We start from the raw sequence: 11,465 nt of genomic DNA, 5'->3' as shown, positions 1-11,465 counted from the left end.
ATTCAGTACCAACTTGATGGCACCTAACAACAAACAATAATAACATAATAAAATACTGTGAATGAATATCTTACAGTAGAACCAAAAAATGGGTGTAAAACACTGAAGATTCTACTCCAGACTGATTACTAAAAATCCCATAGTATCAGAATAGAAACAGTTCAATTTGAGATAAAAGCTGTCATTTCGACAAATGATTGATATACATATATACTTATTTATATATTTATTATATTCAATAAATATAATCCCATGCAAACCTGCTTCAGTATTCCCCTATCTACCTTGTTTTAAATGAGTTTTTGCAAGAAGCATGCTAAGAATCAGGTTTTAATTGGCATATCTTGTTTGACTTAAGGCAAAATAATCTAGAATATATATACAATGTATAGTTATAAGGTTTAAACTTTAGCTGAACTAGAAAGACTAGCACCAAAGTGAATAACATATTTTCGCTAACATATTTAGTTTCCATTCATTATTAGAAGTATTACAAGTTAGTGGCCAGCTAAGAGTACATTTGCACAAACGTACCTTGAGAAAAACAAAATATGGAGTGTTTAACAACTTCAGAAACATACAGATCTAATTTACTGATAGCTCAATTTCTCCATGTTTCTAAATTCTTGGTTAAAATGGTTAATTTATCAACTAAGTATTAAACTAATTTCAGAATTCACTTGATGTTGCTTGAAAAATATAAAATGTCAGTAAGTCAAAAATTTGTGGCAATTTATAAAAACATTTTTTTTCAATTAATTTTTAAAACTTGATTGAATAGCATGCTGGTGACTGTAAGTAAACCATTGAATAAGTTGATGGGTTAAACTTTTTTTGATGTCGCAAACCTCTAATTAAGAAGTAAATTTTAGTTTACACTTAATAATTTGCTTCTAAACTGCCTTCAATTTGAATTTCATTAAATTTTCTATGACTGTATGTTTAATGATGCACATTGTTAATCCTTGCATATTGATGTATTTAGAATAAAATTTAAAGTCCTAAGTGGTGGTCTGGTTGCAGTTTTATGAAACCAATTAACAGGGCATGGGGCAGCAGCTCAAATTTTAGCACCTTGGAATTCGAATCCATTTCTACATTGTTAACCTTATACATGTTTCTGAACACTTACTAGCCTTATTTGCCATTATAAACATGAAATTCTTTCCTACAGTTGGAAAATAGCATATTTTCTGGCTTCCACTTGGCTAAAGGCAGAGAGTTTGTTGTTTTTTGTAATAATAACTAGACACAGATTTTTAGTGGCACAATAAAGAATAAATAGTTTCTCAACTGTAGCAAGTTAGTCTTACAAACCATCCTTTAAAAATTTTCAGGTTCAATTAAATGAAGCTGTTAGAAAGTTTGAGGGTTTTTGTTTTGGTCATCAAGTGGCTCTAAACTATTCTATATCCCATAATCTCAAAGTCTTGGTATGGCACTGTAGGATAAGCACTGGACTGTTAGCTATAAGGTTTGTGGTTCAAACCCACCAGCTGCTCCTTGGGAACCCTATACAGGGTTGCTATGAGTCAGAACTGATTCAGTGGCATTTAACAGTAATAACATTTCCCATGTTGTTATGTGCCATGGAGTCAGTTCCAACTGGGTTCCAACTCATAGTGACCCTGTATAGGGTTTCTGGGGCTATAAATCTTTACGGGAGCAGAAAGCCTCAACTTTCTTCCACATAGTTTTAGGTAAATCCCATATATTTTATTCATTTTTCCCTCTTAGTAACCATCATATTATAGTTACAGGGAAAAGTTATCTAACACCTCATCTGTTGGGACACTAAATGCTATACTTTTTTTTCTCTAACTACCACAAAGTTACAATTATAAGGAAACTATCTTCAACATCTCATCTGTTTGGATGCTAAATGTTCATAGTTGCATTTGAGAATTGCCACTTTTCTTTTTCTACCTTAGTTAGTGCCTCTTTCACATGAAGGAATCACTTCAAATTCTCTTGAGTCCAAAGCTAAAGCCTCCTCATTTTGCATCACCTACCAAAAAACCTTTTCTGACTCTGAAAAGCATCCCAGGACAGGGTTCAGATGTGAGTTTCTGTAACTCTTCATGGAAGTAATCCTACAAGTCTTGATTTAGATTAAGATCATGCATGTAGATGTATAGTAATGTAACTGTCTAGCAACTTCCTTATTACTAGTGCTTGCAAAACCGTCACATCCTCGAAATTTTAACCCACCCAAACTGCCCTGTCCCAGGGAAATACACTTGTAAGTGTATTCTGATTTGTCATGAAATCATCCCAATAAAAGGGGGGGGTATTATTCATGGAAAAACAGAATTAAAAAAATAGACTTTTCCCATGACCTTCTGGATGCTATGGCATGCAGTAAGAGTAACAGTCCTAAGGCATATTACTTCCAGTGACTCTAATATTTTCTAACTTGTTGCAAGTAACAGAATAAAAATACGATTACTTAGGGGTATAAAAGTAACTTTCATCTCAGTTAAGTTGATGTTTATGCTTTACTTTGTGCAATAACACTCATGCACAACTTTCATAGCTTTTAAGAATTTACTCTTCAGAACAAAAAGCAAGGTGGTTGTTGTTAGGTGCCATCAAGTTGGAACTGAACTATAGTGACCCTAAGCAAGGTAGCAGCAGTTTATAAACTATGAAATCCCATAGATTTGCATACACTTCTACTACCATGAAAACATTAATTTAGTTCCAATGAAATTTGGCATTAGTATTAGTAGCTTAAGATACTTGAAAAATTTAGAACATGTTGTGTTCCTTGCTAATCTTAAATCAGAGAATTTAACCCTTTCAGGTTTTTAAAATATCAAGTTGAAAAGTCACTTGTAAAAATTTAAGACTGGGCTTTGAACAGGTTGATCAGAATCTACATTTTAACAAGAGTCCCCAGGTGATTCTTGCATAAGCTATCACCTGGGGACTCTTGTTAAAATGTAGATTGATTCAGTATACTTGGAATGCAAATGCAAATTTTCAATAGGGGTTGATTGGGAGTGAACTGGTTCAAAACTCGGCTTTAAAATTTCAAAATTCCAAGAAAGAAAAGAATATACTCTTGTTACTTTTATGCTAGTACTCCTGTCTCCTTCTTGAGAAAATTCTAGTCCATTTCACTAATAAAAATGTTTTCAGTCTCAAGATACAAAATAGAACTAAACTTCCTGGCCTAGCTTGAAATCTTTAAGAGGCTACTGTGAAAAAACAAATAAACAAACAAACAAACAAAAAACTTTCAGACTTCCTACAGCAAAATAATTAAGAAGAAAACATGCATGACAACGCTGTGTACCATGGCAGGACTGGAATTCAGAAACGATGCCTGGGGTAAAAGTTATCTGGGTTCTCTGACAGGCAAGGAGCAACTTGAACAGGGTCCTCCATCCAGTTTTCAAAATCTCACCTGTGAATACCTCAAGACACCATCACAGCCGGCAGAGGGGAGAAGTATAATGCCTGATCTCCGTCCTAAGAGTACCAACAAACGGAAAGCCAAAGGCAATTCTCCAGATAAAAAGAATGCGCGTGCTATGTGCAGCAGGTTGCAAACTTTCAGAGAAGCTCTAAGTTAATTAACTACCATCTAAGGCCGCCTGGCAGTCCTGGTGTGGCTCTGTGGGTTAATGCGCCAGACTGGCAAGCCGTTCGTACTGCAAGGTCGGCAGTTCAAGCTCACCAGTTGCTCCTCGGAAACCCTATACCGGGTCGCTATGGGTCGGAACCGACTCGACGGCACTTCACAACAACAACAAAGCCACCTAGCACTCCGGCTGTGATAGGGAAATAGTACCTCAATATATTTACCACAAAACCGACCTTGCCCAAACATCTCCATCCACACCCCAACACACTTACCCAAACAAACAAAAACAATAACAAAATCACTCATTGACGTTGAGTTATACTGACTCATATAGACCCTAATCTGCCAAACCAATGCAGCTTCCAAGACAGGCAGCCCACAGGAACCATCAAATTCCCGGTGAAACCTGACCGCTTTGTAAAGCCTTCCGGAAGAAGAAAAGATCAAACGAGACCGGCTCAGCGGGGGTCTTCCCCAGATGACCCCAAAGTTAAAGTATTTATTTTCACGCTGCAAATGCTGATGCTTTACAGAGACAGTTCATGCTTGAGCTCTGCATAGAGCTGAAGACAAAGTAACGTTTTAATTAATGTTATAATAATTATAATTATTCTTTAACAAAGCTATTAAATAATCTGTACAAAGCCCTGCCCGGTCCTAACAAAAACTCGAGCACCATTTCAAATCTCTCAAAGTCCTTCTGTTTTAATCCAGCGGCGTTTCCTATATACAAGGGTGGCTCAGGGTGGTCCCCAAGAATTTTGGTGTTCCTGACAATGGAAATGGTTCAAAATTTAGAACCGTCCTGGGGGAAAGCAGGGCTCCCAACCATGACGCACGTGGCTTAAACTCCCAACCCTACCTCCCCCGATCCTCCTGGGCGTTCGGTCCCTGTCCGGAAAAGCTGACAGCCTGACCCCGCTTTGCGTGGTGGGCAGCAGGAAGAGGCAAGTAGTCTTCTAGGTCTCCCCTTGATCAGCTGCTCACAGAACCGGCTCCTCATAGGATTTCCCTACAGAAGCGTTAGAAACCGAGTCTCCTGGTGTGCTCACAGATCTCGCGGGTCCTCCCTTTTGACTCCAGCCTCAGCAACTTTGAGCTTCTTATTCTGGTGCGTCTTAACATGCTTAGCGAGATGGTCGCTGCGCATGAAGCGCTTGCCACACTCAGGGCATGCGAAGCGCTTCTCACCGGTGTGAGTCCGCAGGTGCCGCTGCAGCTCGTCGGAGCGTGTGAAGCTCTTGCCGCAGAAAAGCCAGTTGCACACGAAGGGCCTCTCGCCCGTGTGCCAGCGCAGGTGCGCCTTCAGGTGCGAGGTCTTGCCGTACACCTTGCCGCAGCCCGGCACATGGCACACATGCTGCTTCTTCTTACCCGGCTCCGCCTCGTGGGCGCCACTTGCCGCCTGGCAGTTGGGGCAGCGGCAGCGGCGGCACCTCCTGGCCGTGGCCGCCAGGGGGGCCTTGGTCTGCAACAGAGCGGCGATCTGACTCTGGTACTGTGCAAAGTCCGACGGCCCTAACACCAGGCCCCGTTGTAAGACTGCTGCAGCTGCAGCCGCGGCAGCCGAGGCAGGGTAGCGAGGCGCGTGCCCACCTCCTGCACAGGCACCAGGGAGGCCGCCCCCTGGAGCCCCGGAGGATGCCGGCCCGGCGCCAGCCTGCGGGATGCTCCACCAAGGGAGGTCGTCGGGGGCGGGGTTAGGAGACAGCTGGCGGCAAGTGGGCTGCGGGGGAGGCGGCGGCGGTGGCGGCGGAGGCAGCAGGTTGGAGTAGCCAGGCGGTAGCGCGGCCTGTGCCGCGTAGGGCACGTAGGAAGGCGCGCAGCTGGCAGGCAGTGCAGCCATGCTCGAGGGCAACATCTTGACTGGCGAGAACTCATAGGGGTACGAAGGGTCGGCGGGAGGTGTAAGCGGCAGCTCGTGTGCGGCCCCGAAAGACGGCTGCAGGTGCGTCTTCTGCGGCGTTAGCCCCAAGCTGGGGTGCGGGGGCGGCAGCGCGCTGGGAGAATGTGCTGGCATGTCTGCGGTCCACGGGTGGAAAAGCCTGGAGGGCGATCCCAGCGCGGGGTCGTAGGGCACCTGCAGAAAGTCCGGGGGCGCCACCGCGCCCGGCTGTCCTATCCGGCTACAAGTGGCAGCCAGTAGTGCCAGGGGCGAGTGTTTTCCCAGGTCCGGGGAAGCGCTGGGGGTGCGGTCCTGCATGGGTGGCGGAGGGGGATAGTGGAAAAGAAACAAAAGGTTAGAGCTTCAAGTGCGGTCTTCAGCCGTCCACCAACCTCTCGACCCCCACACCGGCTATTATACCGCCGCCCTTCCCTCACTATGACCCCCACTGTCTTTCTCCTCTACCCCACGCACGCACGCACCCACCGGTCCAGAAAAACTTTTAGTGCTTGCGCTATCTGAAGGCAGGACGCAGGGGCGCTTCCCGCTGAAGTACTTGGTACAGACAGTCACTATCCAGCCTGAAAAGTAGTCACCAAGTGGGAAGGAAGGGTTCTGATGGGCTGCCCTGGTCTCCGCGGTCAGTAAGAGTCTGAAAACCACCGCAGCCTGTCTGCCTGCACCCTCCTCCCGCTCTTTTAAGCTCTGGTTTCACGCTCCTCCCTAGCACGCACAGGACTGAAATCAACAGCAGGGCCCCAGCAGGGTGAGCTTAGGCCGTGTTCTTGCCCAGTTGCGCACCTCCGTATAAGCGTCCCCCAAAGGCCACACTCTTTGACACCAGGTTAGGTGTGAAGTTAGCGTGGGCACCCTTCTTCCCAGTTTTTCACCTAGGTTGACTCCAGGGGCACCACCGACTGGGGTTCCCTTTGAGATTCAGAGTGCACCAAGTGCCCCGCGAGTTCCGGTCACAGCCCTTCCTCTCCATCCCCTTCCCGGCCCTGACCTGGAGGAAGGCCTGTAGCGAGTCGTTCCGGAGGACGGCCACGGCAGCCATAGCTACAGTTCTCGGACCGCTCGACGCGGTGATGGGCGCAGCCGAGGCATGGAGACCCGAAGGCGAGGACGAGTGACCGCCCAGCGTCCCTCCCAGGCGCCCACTCTGCGCACCGTGGCCCTCCCAGTCCGCGCCCCTCGCCGCGCCCCGCTTCCTCGCCCGCGCGCGATCTGAGCGCTTCAGGATCACCTCCAAGAATTTGATAAGGACTTTGCTGGGCCGCCAGCCAGTCAGAGAGAAGATTTATGGCTTTGAAGTTTGCCGCTACCCAATCATCAAAGAATAGCGGCTCTTTCAGAAGCGAAAGCAAATCCTTTGAATCCACAAAGCTCCTATGGTGTGTTTGTTGGTCTGGATAAAAGAACTGATTATTAGGGGGGATGGGAAGGGAGGAGATAAAGGCGGGACAATTAATGAAGTAATCACTATGTGGGAAATGTATATACACAAATAATTGGATTTTCCTGATCAAAGGGGGCCTTGCCGCCTGGAGACCCGCGCTTGGGTTGCTTGAGACACTCGATCACCCTCTTACATCCCTCTTCCCCAGTTGCAATTAAAGATTTGCACCGAGGCAGCGCCTAAGTGACAAAGTGTCTTTGTTATCTCCAGAGAAATCGGCCTTTCCAGGCACGGGACTTTGACAGGGACCAGTATAACTCTTTCCCAGTACTTGCATGCCCATACCCACACAGCACATGAACAGGTCGCTGCACACTGCAGACCCTACCAGGTTCTTGGGGCGGGGCTTGAGATCCTCGGACTTTGTGTCCCTCCGCCCTCCGTGGGTGGTGCATCGGGCAGGGCTGTGACCTGGGGCGGGGGCGGGGGCGGGCGGCCGCAGACGATGGAGGTAGGTAGCACGCACGTACTTAGTCCTGCTAGAGTGATGAGGCTCGCTTGTGAGGCTTCTGCAAGCCATCTGGAAGTTTTACTCAGCCCCAAACTTTTGCAAATAGTTTCACCATGTTAACCCCTTTCCCCCAAAATGAGCATAGCAGAACACCCAGAACAGCCCGAGGGGGGTGGGGAAGTAAAAGTCCTGCCCAGTGCTATACCTCCCTTTTCTCCCCGGCAGACAGACAGTCCTGGACACGGCGGAGTTCCCTGAAGACAACTGACCACAGTTAGGTCCCACGGAAGCCCCCACAATCCTGGAGGAAGGCTGAAGGATTTTTTTTTTTTTTTACTCAACAAATGGCAAATCATAAAGGGGAAAGACAGTCAATATTAACTTTTGTTTCTGTCACTTTTGGAAAGTTAAACAGTCCAGCCTCGCTTGGGACAGGTTGGAGCTTGCTAGAGTTGTTTCCTCACTCTATGCTGCTGCAAGGACCGTCTGTGTGTGGACCCTGCTGCCGGGAAAGTGCAGACCTGGCCTCACCCAGGAGTGGAGAGAAGGGAGAGAGAGAGAAAGTGGGCGGACGCCGCGGGGCCTAGCCAAACTGGCTGCTGTAGCTCTTGACGTCTCCACCGGCCTCCCCCCCCCAGGACACCAGCGCCTCTCTCCCAGGCTTCCGGCCGTTTGGAGCGTCCCAGATTAGCTTGCACTCAACCTTTCACTTTACTACCCCCCAAAGACTCTGGGTCCTGAGGCCAAAAACCTCTCTACCCTGTACTTTATCCTCCTGGGATCCGTATTGAGGTCGGGACTGAAGTATGGACAGACAGGATGGTCCAATTTGTCGCACGGGGATCAGTGGTTAGCCCAATTTATACAGGCACAGGATTTAATCTGGGCTGAATGTGAATCCCTATCAGGTGTCTGTGCGTTACACCTCCAGGCGCAAAGTCCCCCATGTCCGCGTTCAGAGGCAGAAGCTCATGCTGCACGCCTTTGCTCCAAGAGTTGCAGAGAGACATCTTAATGAAGATGCAGGCATTGAGGGCTGCCTGTACACCTGCTTGGCAATTCACCTCTCCACCACTTCTCCCAACTAAGAGTCTCTCGGGGACTAGGAACAGAGACGGAGCCGCTGGGTTTACTCGACCTGGCTCCTCCTGGAGATGAGATTGGGGTGCTTCTAGGCACGACGGACCTGTGTCCCCCTTTGACCTTCGGGCCCTAAGAGACGCTTTCCTTCCCCGGATTCGGGGGAGCTCTGGGGTACATACTCGCACTGTCTGCGCCCTCTAGGCTGGTATCCTCGCATCTTTGTTCATTCTCTTTGCCTCCTTCAAGCTCTTCAAATTCCCCATTACAATAGGAGGTGAGCTGGCATGGGCCTCTGGGCAAGTTCGAAGCATAACTGTTTTCACCACTCAGCCACTTATATTTTGGACAAGTTACTTAACCCCTTTGCTTTTCCATTTTTACAATGGGAGTCAAAATGATAATAGTAGTTCCCAGTAAAGTGCTTGTAGGCTTAATTAAGTAAAAGTCCCTAGGACAGTCCTGGGCACGTAGCAGGTTCTTTCTACGTGTTCCCCACACTTGGTTTTATCTCCTTTTGTGAAAAAAACACCCGGATTCTAGCTCTCCCAGATCTGCTCTAAAGTTTGTAGAGAGACTTTTTCAGACTGCTGCCTAGCTTCTCTCCCTTGTCGTACTTGGGGACTCCCGAAAAGCTTATTAATGAAGTAATAATGTTCGGAGTGTCTATTAAAAATGCAATGCTGGAAGATCAAAGTACAATATTTATTTTAGAAATTTGTTGCAATCCTCAAGAAATACAGGTATCAAGGCCAAATGTTAGTTCTATTACAGAAAGCCCCACAATGGAGAAAAGCGTGTGGCTGCTCTGTGATAATGTAAAGAGACATCAAAGACTGAGCGCGCTGCAAAAGTGCGCAGCCAGGAGGGAGATCCTGAGCCCCGCCATATCGGCGCGGGGGCTGCGGAGCGGGGGTCAGTTCAAAGAAGTATCCATTGGGGCTTGAGTTCACAGGAGGAAAGATTTAATGGGTTTTCTTTTGTTGATGGGTGTGTCTGTGTTCAGCGGACCCAGGAACTCCTATGGGGTCCTGCTGCCCTGGGAGGAGACTTGAGCTGAGCCAAAATCCGGAGCGAACTCTCACCGCAGTTGCGGCAGAGAAGTTGAAAACTGACCTCCTGGAGGCAGGCTCAGCGGAGCCACACTCAGCGGAGCCACACTCTGAGCGATTCTCCAAGCAGCGGGGTTGTGAAGCCGGGAAGTTTGCACTGCAGTTTCTTCTAGAGAGGGAGGGAGGGAGAGAGGGAGGGAGGGCGGGCGGGCAGGAAGCGCCCACAGAGTGTAACCTGCGAGTTGAGGAGGGTAGGTGAACGCTCAGAGGCTCAGAGGTAGCGGTTGAACCAGCATAGCTCGTTCTGGGATCCACTCCAGAAACGTGCTGAGAAGTTTGGGGTTGCTATTTCGCACCCATGCCTGGTACCTCACCTCAGGCATTTTCTTGCAACAACCAGGGACACACGCCTCTGACATATATTCAACCAGATAATTACCCCCTCTCCAGCTGATCTATACATTATTTGGGGGCATTCCAACAACTTCTTAATTCATTGGTTCTTTGCGGCAGTGTTGCTTAACTGACCAGACCTAGTCCCCTTCCTCAATCTTCTAATTGCCGGTATCTGCCTAGTTGTAGTATCGGCGTTGCTTTATTAAAGGGGCTGGGATGGGGGACAGAATTTCTCTTGTGAGCACAGAGTCTCAGGAGGATGCCTGTGCGTTTCTAAAGTCATCTACAACCAAGTATTCTTAGAGCAGTCTCTCGGCACTCTTTTGAAGTTGTGCTAGAGCAGAAAGCTGCTATTGTTCTCAGCTCTCAACATAGAAGGGATCAAACTTTGCCTCTTCAATTTCAATGATTTTTTTTTTTTTTTTAAATGGTGGTGGAGGGGGGAAGGGTTGCAATCTGATACTCTGTAAGTTAACTTTGAGGATTTGGAGCTGTCTAGAAGTTTAAGCTGCAGACCAAGTCACAGATGCCCTAATGCCTGCTTCTGAAACAGGGGCTCTTGATCATTAATATGGCTGAGTGCATTCAGTTGCAAGCAATTATAGTGGTGGGAAAATTTGGAAAACACTGGCTTGGTGACAGAGTTCCCTTGATTAAAAAAAAAAAAATGGGAAAGTTACCTCAACTAGAAACCTTGAGTTAATTTTAAGCGTAAACTTCAAAACTGGATCAATGGATGAAGAAATGAAATATTATTAGAGCTAGTAGGGATCCTGTATCTCAAAGGATTCTACTCTACCACCTCATTTGATGGTAAGAGGAAATAGCATTTGCATAATGACGTGTGTCATGCCTGCACAATTATTTTGTTGTTGTTATGTGCCTTGGAGTCGATTCCTACTCTTAGCGACCCTGTTTCCGAGGCTGTAAATCTTTACGGGGAGCAGAAAACCTCATCTTTCTCCCACGGAACAGCTGATCATTTTGAACCGCTGACGGTGAGATTAGCAGCCCAATTCATAACCACTACGCTACCAGAGGTTCAATAAAGGCTCACTGGTGTTGGGTGGTAGAGTGGAATTGTGTGTGTCGACTAGTGTTATCCCGTAATGATTGTCTGGTGCTACAGAGCTCACAAATGTAGTAAGAAATCAGAGGAGATGATGCCATAGTTATAAAGGCTTTTTCAAGAAGTTGGTTGATGTTTGATCTTTTAAGTACCCATGGCATTTTAATAGGGTGGTCTCAAGTCGCTTCTGATTCATAGCAGCCCTGTATAGCATTTCTGAGGAGTGACTGATGGGTTTGAACGACCAGTTGAGGCTAGCAGTCCAATGTTTATCGTACTTCACTACACCAGTAGTGCTGTGCTTTTTGATCTTCATCAGTAATTGTTTTAAGACCGCTTCACTTTCAGCAAGCATATTGCAGGTTGTTAATGAGTCTTCCTCCAATTCTGATGCCACATTTTTCTTCATAGAACCCAGGTTCTAGGATTATTTGTTCAGCATACAGGTTGAATAAGTATGGTGAAAGAATACAACCCTGTC

At 46.9% G+C, this 11,465-nt stretch overlaps 1 protein-coding gene across 1 annotated transcript; it reads right to left on the bottom strand.

The window, feature by feature from the left end:
• Positions 1–4,640: 4,640 nt before the first annotated feature.
• On the bottom strand, positions 4,641–6,534 carry SP5 (Sp5 transcription factor). The gene is made up of 2 exons (XM_006866615.1): positions 6,484–6,534; positions 4,641–5,789 (listed from the first exon to the last, which is right to left on the bottom strand). The coding sequence occupies exons 1-2, from the start codon at positions 6,532–6,534 to the stop codon at positions 4,641–4,643; spliced, it is 1,200 nt and encodes a 399-aa protein (XP_006866677.1).
• Positions 6,535–11,465: the final 4,931 nt, after the last annotated feature.

This window comes from Chrysochloris asiatica, unplaced genomic scaffold (genome assembly GCF_000296735.1).
Source record: "Chrysochloris asiatica unplaced genomic scaffold, ChrAsi1.0 scaffold00094, whole genome shotgun sequence".
Classification (NCBI taxonomy): domain Eukaryota; kingdom Metazoa; phylum Chordata; class Mammalia; order Afrosoricida; family Chrysochloridae; genus Chrysochloris; species Chrysochloris asiatica.
This window is presented reverse-complemented; position numbering and strand designations above follow the sequence as displayed.